Source organism: Camelus bactrianus, chromosome 22, assembly GCF_048773025.1.
Source record: "Camelus bactrianus isolate YW-2024 breed Bactrian camel chromosome 22, ASM4877302v1, whole genome shotgun sequence".
NCBI classification, from domain to species: Eukaryota; Metazoa; Chordata; class Mammalia; order Artiodactyla; family Camelidae; genus Camelus; species Camelus bactrianus.
This window is the reverse complement of record NC_133560.1, coordinates 6,094,436-6,105,332: the sequence shown is the minus strand read 5'-3', so window position 1 is coordinate 6,105,332 and position 10,897 is coordinate 6,094,436. Positions and strand designations below refer to the sequence as shown.

Sequence of the window (10,897 nt, the reverse complement as noted above, 5' to 3'; positions counted from 1 at the left end):
TGCTTTTGACTGAACTTCTTCATAGTAACCTTCCGTTCGCGCGTTGTACTGTTTCAGTTGTGCATTAATAATCTTTGCTACTACATGAGTTTCCTAACGCAGAAACTATTAAGGACGGTGAAATAATTACATCATCTCACCACGTGGATTTGATCCAGTCTAATTCAGTGTAGGCTTTGCCTCCTTTTCCTGCTGGAATGGGGTTCAGTAGTTTCAGTTGTATAACAGGGATAGCGGCTCAGAAAAGGGCGGGGTAATTTGTAGATAATATTCTTTGAGGTTTGGGGGAACCATTGAACTTTTAAATTTTTATTAGAAAATCTTTGTTCAAAATCAGACTCCATCTTTTGCATATTCTTACATATTTCAGGGATATTTTTGAAAGTTGGACCAGAACTTTTTTTACGCAGGATTAGGCTTTTGAATTGCTTACTGAAGAGAAGTACACAAAGCGTACCGCCCCTAGTTACTGTTACCTTTTCTATTAGAAAAGAAATAATTTAATTCTGGTGTAAAATTTGACTTCGAAGAATGGTAACAGCCAGGACCGTGTTTACCGCACTCATGGGATAAGCACTTCCTTGCCTTAGCGGGCCACTTGAATTTTTTGTTTTGACTACCTTTGTATAAAAACAAATACTATTTGAATGAGGACTCAGTTTGTTTTCTTCTGATTTTAAAATAAAACATCTTCATTGACCTAGTAAACAGTTACTGTCACAAATACCAGCGCTCTTGTTGGCGATGGCTGTCACTGTGCAGCTCTTGGCACCTGTTTAACTTCCCAGCAGTCAGGGTGCCAGCACCCGTTCCTAAAACCTCTTGGCCCAGCACAGGCTCCGTAACTCAGTAGCGCCAGAGGAAAGCACTCCAGCTCGGCCCTGCACGACTCCGGCCGGCTGTGCCACCAAACGTGAGCAATGAGGTCGGAGAACAGCTGACGCCGGAACAGCGGGGCGCCTCCGGAGCTCGTCAGGGCCGAGTTAAAGGCGCTGTAGAAGACGACGGGGAGGCGCCGCCGGGCCCGGCGGCCGCCCGGGGCTGCGCACTGCCACCGCCCGCTTCCCTCCGCGGACCCGGAAGAGCCGGCCCGCGTGAGGCAGCGGCGCCGAGAGCCGGCTCCGGTCGGTCACGCTGGGATCGGGGCCCAGGCCTGAAGCCCGCCCAGCCGCTCCCCCCGCCTCTCACTTGAGTTCCTTTTAAACTCCGCACGGGAGCCCCAGCGCGCCCTCTGCGTGTTCGCCCCCGCCCCTCGGGCGGCCCGCTCCTACTCCTCCGATTGGCTGCAGTCCCTGTTCGTCAGCCGTGACGCCGGGGTCGCCTGCCGGGGCCCCGCCCTCTTCCGAGAGCCCTGAAAACAATTTTAAGATGGCGGCGGCGGCGGCGCGGAAAACAATGGGGCCGGGGCGGCGGGGCCAGGCCGAGGCCTGAGGTGGGCAGCGAGCGCCTGCCCAGGCTGGGCCGAGCAGGGCCAGAGGAAGACCCGCCGCCGCGCGCGAGCCCGCTCCGCAGCTCGCGGGGCCATGGCGTGGCCGTGAGGCGGCCGGGCCGCCGGCGGGGAGCGGAGTCCGCAGTGCCGGCCGGCCCCGAGAGGCCCGCCTCGGGCCCGGCCCGTGCAGCCCGCGGCCCATGGTGCTGCCCACCTGCCCGATGGCGGAGTTCGCGCTGCCGCGGCACAGCGCCGTCATGGAGCGCCTCCGCCGGCGCATCGAGCTGTGCCGGCGCCACCACAGCACCTGCGAGGCCCGCTACGAGGCCGTCTCGCCCGAGCGCCTGGAGCTCGAGCGCCAGCACACCTTCGCCCTGCACCAGCGCTGCATCCAGGCCAAGGCCAAGCGCGCCGGCAAGCACCGGCAGCCGCCCGCGCCGGCCCCGGCCCCGGCCCCGGCGCCCGCCCCGGCCCCGCGCCTCGACGCCGCCGACGGCCCCGAGCACGGCCGCCCCGTCGCGGTGAGTAGGGCTCGGGGAGAAGCCCCGTCCCCGGAGACGCTGCCCCGACGCCGCCTGGGGTCCCCTGAGCCGTCCTCCTCGGGTCTGGCTAACTTGTCAGGGACGGAGCGCTTGTCATCTGCGGGGGATGGCTCGGCGGCGTTACTTTGGGAAAACATGACCTAAGGACCTTACATGAAGGGCTGGGAAGGCTGGCGGACTGTCGTGAAAGGTTTTCCTTCCAGACTCGATTCCGAAATTTTGAGAGCTTTATTTTTAGAACAGGCAGGCGTTAAAATTGCCTGTGATGGTGGCCTCATTTATTCCGCAAACGTCCATTGGGTCCTTGCACTTTGCAGAGTCAGAGCTGTAAATATGGAAGTAAGACGGGCTCCAGTTGACCAAATCCAACTGTTCTGAATGGAAAATCCTCGAATTTTTGGAAATCTTAGTGAAGGCATGGTACTGCTCATTGAGTGGTACGAAGGTATTCTTTGTTAAGGCAACCCTGAAATTTGTGAACTTGTGATTCCAGCAGTATTTTTGACAATTCCAGTTTTAATTATAAGCTTGTTTAAAGTCTCTGATGATGTCCGAGTGTGTTTTGGGTAGATATCCGGGAAACTTGTTGGTTAGAGATTTTCCTCCCTGAAACTGATGGGGGTTTTTTTGTTGTTGTTTTCTTGGTAGTTTAAAGTTTAGAACACATGTTATCGACTTAATTGGTTTTGTGTGTTGTTTAATTCATGCTTTCATTACCTCTCACCTGGGCTATTGGAGTATCTTCCCTAACTAGTCTAGGCATTTAGTCTTTTTCTCCCTCTAAATGCTATGTCCCTCACAGGTCCTATGCACCGGTTGAATTATTTTCCTTATTCACTCTGACACTAGCCTGGGCTGCTGGACATTTCATTGTTTATTGTTATCAAGTCTCATATAGTCAAGTCTTCTTGTCCTCACAGTTTTCATCTGTAAACTGAGGGTGTGTTTGGCTTCTTATCCTCTAGGATTCTTATAAGACTCAAAAGAAATGAATGTGGATGTGAAAATATTTCATAAATGAAAAGGCTGCCTGCAGGACCCTCTCCCCATTCACCTTTCAGAACCCTGCTACCCTTCAGGTCCAGCTCATCTTTCTCTTTGACGCTAGTTTCTGACCACCCTACCCCCCAGCAGTTAGAATCTCCTTTGTCAAAACCTTTAGGAAATGTATTGTCTGTGATATTTATTTTAAGAACATAGTCACATACTACTTAAGGTCATGTCTTGCCAACTAGATTGTAACCCCTGGGAGACAGGGAGGGGTTTGACTCAGTCAAAGGAAAGACTGAGTTGTGGGTGTCATTCCAATTAACTAATGAAAGCCCATGAAAAATCTTAGTTTTACACACAAATAGTTGCCTTGAACACTCCCTAGAAAGTATATTAGTAGTGATTCAAATTGTTTATAGAGAGCAAGAATTTAGACTCTCTGTAATATTTTTATCCTAAACTATTCAAGAGAAATTGGGCATGCTGTTTGAAGAAAAATTAATTGTGTGTGTGTCAGAACTCGAGTCTGGCCTGTCAGTCATTCCTTTGGGTGTCGGAGCCTGATCAGGTGTGCCATGTTATGTTGATGTCTTATCACGTTAGACCTTGACCCTTGGATTTCATGAGTTTAAACTTTAGAATGGAAGTGCTCTTCCCCTTCCCTACTAGGAAGAGGGACCCTTTTCACTTCAGTCTCCAAGTGATTCTAGGTGAGCCCTTTGGCCTTTGGAGTGGGGTCTTAAGAACGGGAGATCAGTGTCACTAAGAACACAGCGGCATTTTCTGTTTTGGTGGTTCCTTCAGTTCCAAGGGGGAGAGAGTCCTTGCCTTCCTAGATAGGATTTTGACTTGGAGAGAGGGCACAGCTTTGCCCAGAGAGATGAAGGGGAGAAACTGCTTCTTGGTCATTGTTATTTTGGACAGTTCTATGTATGTATTTGAGTTAATTAATATTCCTTACATAAGGAATACTATTATTTTTTCCCAAATGTTCTATAAAACTCATAGACAGCTGTTTTATAGACAAAGTTACCATGAGCAAACCATTGGTACAACTGAAAAGGGATCAAATCAAATTTACTAACAGAGTTCACCTTCTGGTTATTTTTTTCCCTTAGGATATTCCACCGCAGCTAAGTCTACTTTGCTAGAGTTGAATCAGAAACAGGGCATCAGACTTTTTTTCTACCCTAGTTGTCAGAGAATGACCCTATTAGGGTTTCTTCATACTATGTGTACTCATAAACCAAATAGTAGTTTTCTAATGATAGTTGTAATTGACTTCTTTTTATTAGGGATGCCAGATTGTAGAGAATTATACAAACATTCATTCTGTCATTGAAATAGTCTTCTACAATAGCTTGAACATTTTCTTTCAGTAAAATGCTATGAAGGTTTATGCCACGTCCCCTTATCACACTTTGGCTGCTTACTCCTTAAGTAGTTGTGATAGTCTCTGAAGAAATTTGACAGTTGCTTGCCACCCATTCATGGACGTTACCTTCCCTGCTTAGTTCAGGCAAGCAGAAGTTCTCTTGCTCTCTTTCTAACTTTTATCTGTACATAATTTAAAATTTAGAGAAAAGCCACACAAACAGTACAAAGATCATCTGCATACCCTCCACTTAGATTCCACCCATTGTCATCATCATGACCCATTTACTTTATCATTTGCACACATGCTCTCTTTCTCTCCTCACTAGCTCTCTCTCCCTGAAACCTTTGTTCTCTAAACCACCTGTGGGGGCACTGCACACATGGCTCTGGGTACCTATTTGCAGTAGGTACCCCCGACACCCTAGTGTGTACCTCCTAAGAGTTAAGAAAGTTGTGCAAAATTTTAATAATGATTAATGACCAAACTTACATAAGAATCATGCAAATAACATTATTTTCTGGGAATAAATATTGCTGGACATAGAACAGATGATGTAGTATAATCATGTGGGGTCATTTTAGAGAAAAGGTCACTGATGTGGTTTTAGGATCCCTTTATTCCGTATAACATTTGGGACCTGTTCCTAGCACCCTCTTTCTTTTTTTGTCTTCAGTTATCTCCTTTCCCACTGGGTCCTTCCCTTCAGCTTGAAAACATAAGCAAATATTCTCCTTCCTTTTGTCTTTTCTCACCCTCAGAATAGTATTCCATCTTCTTCCTTCCCTTTGCCCTTTCCACTGCACTTCCCATTTGCTCATTAGCCCATTGTAATCTGCCTTCTACCTCTTCTACTTTTCTGAAGCTGCCCCCTTAAAGAACACCAAAGATGGAATTGCCAAATTCATTGGCTTCTTAGTCATCATTCTTCTTGACTTCCTCCTTAAGACTGTTCTCTTAGGTTCTACTCTCTCCTGATTTTCTTTCCAGCTTTAAATATTTGAGTGCCTACTGTGGGCCAGAGCATATTTGGTCACTAGGGATGCAGAAGTGAACAAGACAAATTAAAACTCTGCTCTCATGGAGAGAGAGCAATAATTTTTAAAATTAATGTTTCATAATGCTAAGAAATAATTTAAAGAGTTATGTGATACTGAGTGATTTACAGTAGCAACTTTAGGTAGGACACTCTGTCTTAATTTGACCTGAATGACAGAAGGTTATCATTTAGCTGAAAATTTCAGAAAAGAACGTTCCAGTTAGACAGCACCCCAGGGTCTGAGGTGAGAGCCTTCCGAGCTTGCATGAAGGACGGAAAGGAAGTCAGTGTGGCCAGAGCAGCCTGGCAGGTAGACAGCTGGTATGAGAGGTGGGTAAGCAAAGATCAGATCAGGTGCAGCGGGAAGCAGTAGCAGGGCTTTAAGCAGCAACACGACATGACCTAACTTATTTTTTAAAGGCCATTCTGGTGGTAGATGAAGGATGCCTGGGATTGGTCTGGGTAAGAGTGGATGCAGTTAGGTCTTTTGCTGAGGTCTAGGCTGGGGCTGGTGATCGTAGTACAGATGGAGAGGAAGAGATGGTCCTGGACAGTTTCTGAAGGCAGAAGTGACAGCTTGGTGATGAGTTAGATGGGATGGTTGGGGGAAGTATGGGAGGAGTTGAGGGGAATTCTGAGTTTTTTGGCTTGAGAAACTTTCTTTACACACTTTTTAAATATTAATATTCCCCAGCCAACTATATCCTCTGCTTTATTTTTACTCAATTTTCTTTTCCTGGGTTGATGTCATTGATTCTTTCATGGCTTTGTCTGTCACCCATAGTAATAAGGTGCTGTATCTCCAGATCAGTCTTCCAAGGTTCAAATCCAACTGTCTACTGGACATTTCCACTTTGATTTCCCACATGGCCAAAAGGGACTCTCCCTTTTTCCTGCTAATCTTGTATTTGGAGTATTTTCCCTAGTCCAGTCATCCAGAGTAGAAATTTGAGACTTACCCACTCCTTTCCTTCACTTCCAGCTTTAAGTTGGTCATTTGTCCAGCCAACATTGAGCTTCTGCTGGGAACTGGGAACTGTGGTGCCAGACCTATGTCACACAGCCTAATGGAGTGTGGATGGTAAACAGGTCATTGCAAAGCCCTGCTGAGGGCTGCAAAGCCTGTGGGAACATTGGGAAAGGGGTGCCCCTTGGGTGAAGTTTGGAAGACTTTAAAGACTTGGCTTTTAAAATGGGTCTTAATATTTTGCCAGGTGTTTCCCCAAAGGGTGTTCCATGAAACTAATTTCATGGGCTACTAAAACAGTTCTGGAGTTGAAGAAATTTGAGTGACACTGGGATAAATAAATTTTTTAAGTTTCCTTTATTTAGGACATTTTCAAGCATTTAATGTGCTAATACGCATGTGGATTTGCGCTCTTATCAGGGAGCATCTAATAGGACTTTGATTCCTTTGGGAAATAAAGCAAAAGCATAAAATTATGACAGTAATTCTTTTAATTTGGGACTTAAAGTGCTAGAGGCTGGAAGATAAAGCTGGAAAGGTAGGAGTCATATCATGAAAAGCTTTATGTCTGATACTTGGACTAAATAATTTTGAGACATTGTGAACCCTCTTACACATTTTTATGTCTGCATCTAAAACTTTTCATGCTAAATTTTTAAGCTTATCAAAAATTATAATGCATTCATTCTGTTGATCAATTGTATACTGTTACCATAAGTCAATTTATTAAGTGAAATATGTGAGATACGAAACTTATTAATACAGAGCTTTACAAGTGCTACAAATGTTTAATATGAATCAGCTATTTTAAACAGAGACAAGAAAAAGGGCAAAAAATGCTATTTATAGTTGTGGAGGTTGTAACTTCCAGAAAATTATAAATATTAACATTTAAAAATAAAATGGTTGGATCAATTTTTAAAATGTACCCAGTGCAATCTGAATACCTTAGTGACAAGCTTGCATCAACCATTTAAAGAATGCTTTTCTTTAACAGAAATTTTAAGTGTTTCCTTTTTCTCCTGGAACTTGCATTTCTTTTACATTTGCCTTATGTAATTTTATTCCAACATAATGAGTGCTTGAAAATCTTTATTTGATCACTCTGGCATGTTTCTCTGCAACAAAAACAGGTATAAAAATTGAAATTAAAAGCTTTTCAATTTACTGTGGTCATAAAGCTCTCTGCATATTTTAGCTCTTTTTAAAGTTGATTTATACAGAAGAATATGTGTAGCATTTATAAGTTTATGTATGTTACATATATTTTTTATTTCAATAAGTTGAGTTATAGTAAATTAGTATGCAGCAAATCAACAAATGCATTATACATTTTTATAAATATTGAGCAAAAAGTATAAGTTTATTAGAAATGCCTCCCTTATTGAGGTGGCTGAGGCTTTTTCCTCCTCAGTTTGTTCGTGTAACCGTGGATGAATATTGTTGACAAAAGGGCAGCTCTTCATTCTGTTCCTGTTGTTTTGTTTTTATAAATTTAAATTTCAAATCCTTGTTCACATAAATAAGTATAAAGGAAAGGAATAAGTTTAATTATAACAATGTTACTCAATTTTTTGAAATTTGAGTTGTATGCCTAAAATCACAGTGATATGTATCATCAAAAATTAGGAAACTATATTCAATATCTTGTAGTAACCTATAATGAAAAAGAATATGAAAAGGAATATATGTATGTATATATATGACCGAAACATTTTGCTGTACACCAGAAATTGACACAACACTGTAAACTGACTATACGTCAGTAAACTGCATGATCAAAAAAAATTACTAATTAGCTGACAACTTGGTTAGGTACATTTTCAATTTTATTAAAAGAGAATTAGAAACCTGACTTACAAAAGGATAACCTAGTCTAGTCATTAGTCATTCATTTTCTCAATTACCAAGAAATGTAACACAAAATCTTTACCAAATCTTATCAGTTGATTATTGATTATACCTGTTATTCCTTCACTTAGAAGGACTTTGTTTAACCTAATATACTCAAAATTGGTTGGGAAAATCAAAACACTATTCATTTCAATATACCTATGCCAATACAGTATTTTTTGATAAAATACTTCTATCTTCTTTAGATATATTTTCATCAAAATCTTAGAGCTGTGACTGTAGCTTGTTTAATGTATAGCAAATGTCTGCCAGGTAAAAGCATTTTAGCAATTGGCAAAATCAGTTTTCATTGTCAAATTAATCAGCTTTCTGTCAGAAAAAATTTGACTTCAGTTTTCAAATACCCGCAGTAATGTACATCCCCATGACTAACATCTCACTTTTGAATTCTAACGGAGAGTGTTCAAGAGTATGGAGCCTTCTCATGAGTTCTGTTGCCTGCATCAAGGACACTGCATTGCCTTCATGTATCTGACCCATATTCTCTGCTCTCTCAGGGAGCACTCTTTTCAAAGAGCTATACGTTGTTTATTTCGTTGAGGATGGTAGAATGATGTCTTTATTTATTTTTCTTTACATTTTTTTATTGAGTTATAGTCACTTTACAATGTTGTCAAATTCCAGTGTAGAGCACAATTTTTCAGTTATACATGAACATACATATATTCATTGTCACATTTTTTTTCGCTGTGAGTTACCACAAGATCTTGTATATATTTCCCTGTGATACACAGTATAGTCTTGTTTATCTAGTCTACATTTTGAAATCCCAGTCTGCCCCTCCCCCCCCCACCCCCTTGGCAACCACAAGTTTGTATTCTATGTCTATGAGTCTGTTTCTGTTTTGTACTTATGGGTTTTTTTGTTTTTGTTTTTGTTTTTGTTTTTGTTTTTGTTTTTGTTTTAAGATTCCACATATGAGCAATCTCATATGGTATTTTTCTTTCTCTTTCTGGCTTACTTCACTTAGAATGACATTCTCCAGGAACATCCATGTTGCTGCAGACGGTGTTATGTTGTCGGTTTTTTATAGCTGAGTAGTATTCCATTGTATAAATGTACCACATCTTCTTTATCCAGTCATCTGCTGATGGACATTTAGGCTGTTTCCATGTCTTGGCTATTGTAAATAGTGCTGCTATGAACATTGGGGTGTAGGTGTCTTTTTGAAGTAGGGTTCCTTCTGGATATATGCCCAGGAGCGGGACTCCTGGGTCATATGGTAAGTCTATTCCTAGTCTCTTGAGGAATCTCCATACTGTTTTCCACAGCGGCTGCACCAAACTGCATTCCCACCAGCAGTATAGGAGGGCTCCCTTTTCTCCACAGCCTCTCCAGCATTTGTCATTTGTGGACTTTTGAACGATGGCCATTCTGACTGGTGTGAGGTGATACCTCATTGTAGTTTTGATTTGCATTTCTCTGATAATTAGTGATACTGAGCATTTTTTCATGTGCCTATTGATCATTTGTATTTCTTCCTTGGAGAATTGCTAGAATGACGTCTTTAAATGAAGAATATTACCACTCCTGCTACCCACTCTGTGCTATATCTGAATTCAGAGCATCCCAACTTGCAGGCCAAACTTTGGCAATTGAGGTGCCCGAGTCCCCTAAGTCAATAAAGAACTACTGCCCAGCAGAGCAGCAGACGAGACCGTGGTACACGGTGAACACGTGGAGCAGCATGTCATTGGGATGGCGTCCAGCACCATGGGAATGAAGCCCATGTGCAGCACTCCAAGACCCCACAAATACTGTGAATGTGGTTCTTTGAAAATGGCCTAATGTGTCTTGGTGTCTTAATGTGTATGCCTTTCCCTGGTCTCATAGTGTCTGATGCTTGCTCACCATTCAGAACTCTGCTCATGTGTCATCTCCTTTAAGACCTCTTCCCTAAGTCCCTCCTAGCCAGACGAGGTGCTTAACCTCTGTCAGAACAACCGGACTGAGCTTTAATTGGTGTGTTTGCTGCTCTCCATTAGACTGAGAGCAACCTAAGAGCAAGACCAATAGTCTAGCGCCATACATGCCACATATTTGGCACTCAGCAAGCATCTGTGGAATGAGTATTAATGATATTGTGCAAGGAGTTCTGAATTGGGAGTCAGAAGTTGTGTGTTTTTCAGCTGGGATCGTTTCAGAGGTGGAGTTGGCAGAGATAAGAGAGTAGGCCCTGTTCTATACTGCCATGTTCATTGCAACTTTGCTCACAATAGCCAAGAGGTGGAAGCACTCTAAGTTTCCATCAGCAGATGAATGAAGAAAATATGCTGTATACATACATAGGACTATTGCTCAGCCTTAAACAGGAAAGAAATTGTGTCACATGTTAAAACATGGATGAATCTTGAGGACATTATGCTAAGTGAAATAAGCCAATTGCAAAAAGACAAATACTGTGTGATGCCACTTACCTGAGGTATCTAAAATCATCAAACTTCTTAGAAACACAAGGTAGAATGGTAATTGCCAGGGGCTGGAGGGAAAGGGAGAGGGGGACTCATTCAATGGATCACTTTTTCACTTTTGCAGGATGAAAAGTCCTAGAGATTTGTTGCACAACAGTGTGCATATAGTTAACGCTACTATACTGTACACATAAACATAGTTAAGGCAGTACATTTTATGGTATGGGTTT

At 42.7% G+C, this 10,897-nt stretch overlaps 1 protein-coding gene across 2 annotated transcripts in view; it reads left to right on the top strand.

Moving 5' to 3' along the window:
• The first annotated feature begins 1,340 nt into the window (after positions 1-1,340).
• Positions 1,341-10,897, top strand: part of MAML1 (mastermind like transcriptional coactivator 1) — a 41,349-nt gene continuing 31,792 nt past the window's right edge. Inside the window, exon 1 of one of the 2 annotated variants that reach the window (XM_074350126.1) lies at positions 1,341-1,950. In XM_074350126.1, coding sequence (XP_074206227.1) covers positions 1,630-1,950 — 321 coding nt within the window. In that variant the 5' untranslated portion in view covers positions 1,341-1,629. The remainder of the gene's footprint in view (positions 1,951-10,897) is intronic. The other variant, XM_010946238.3, reaches the window with a different exon arrangement.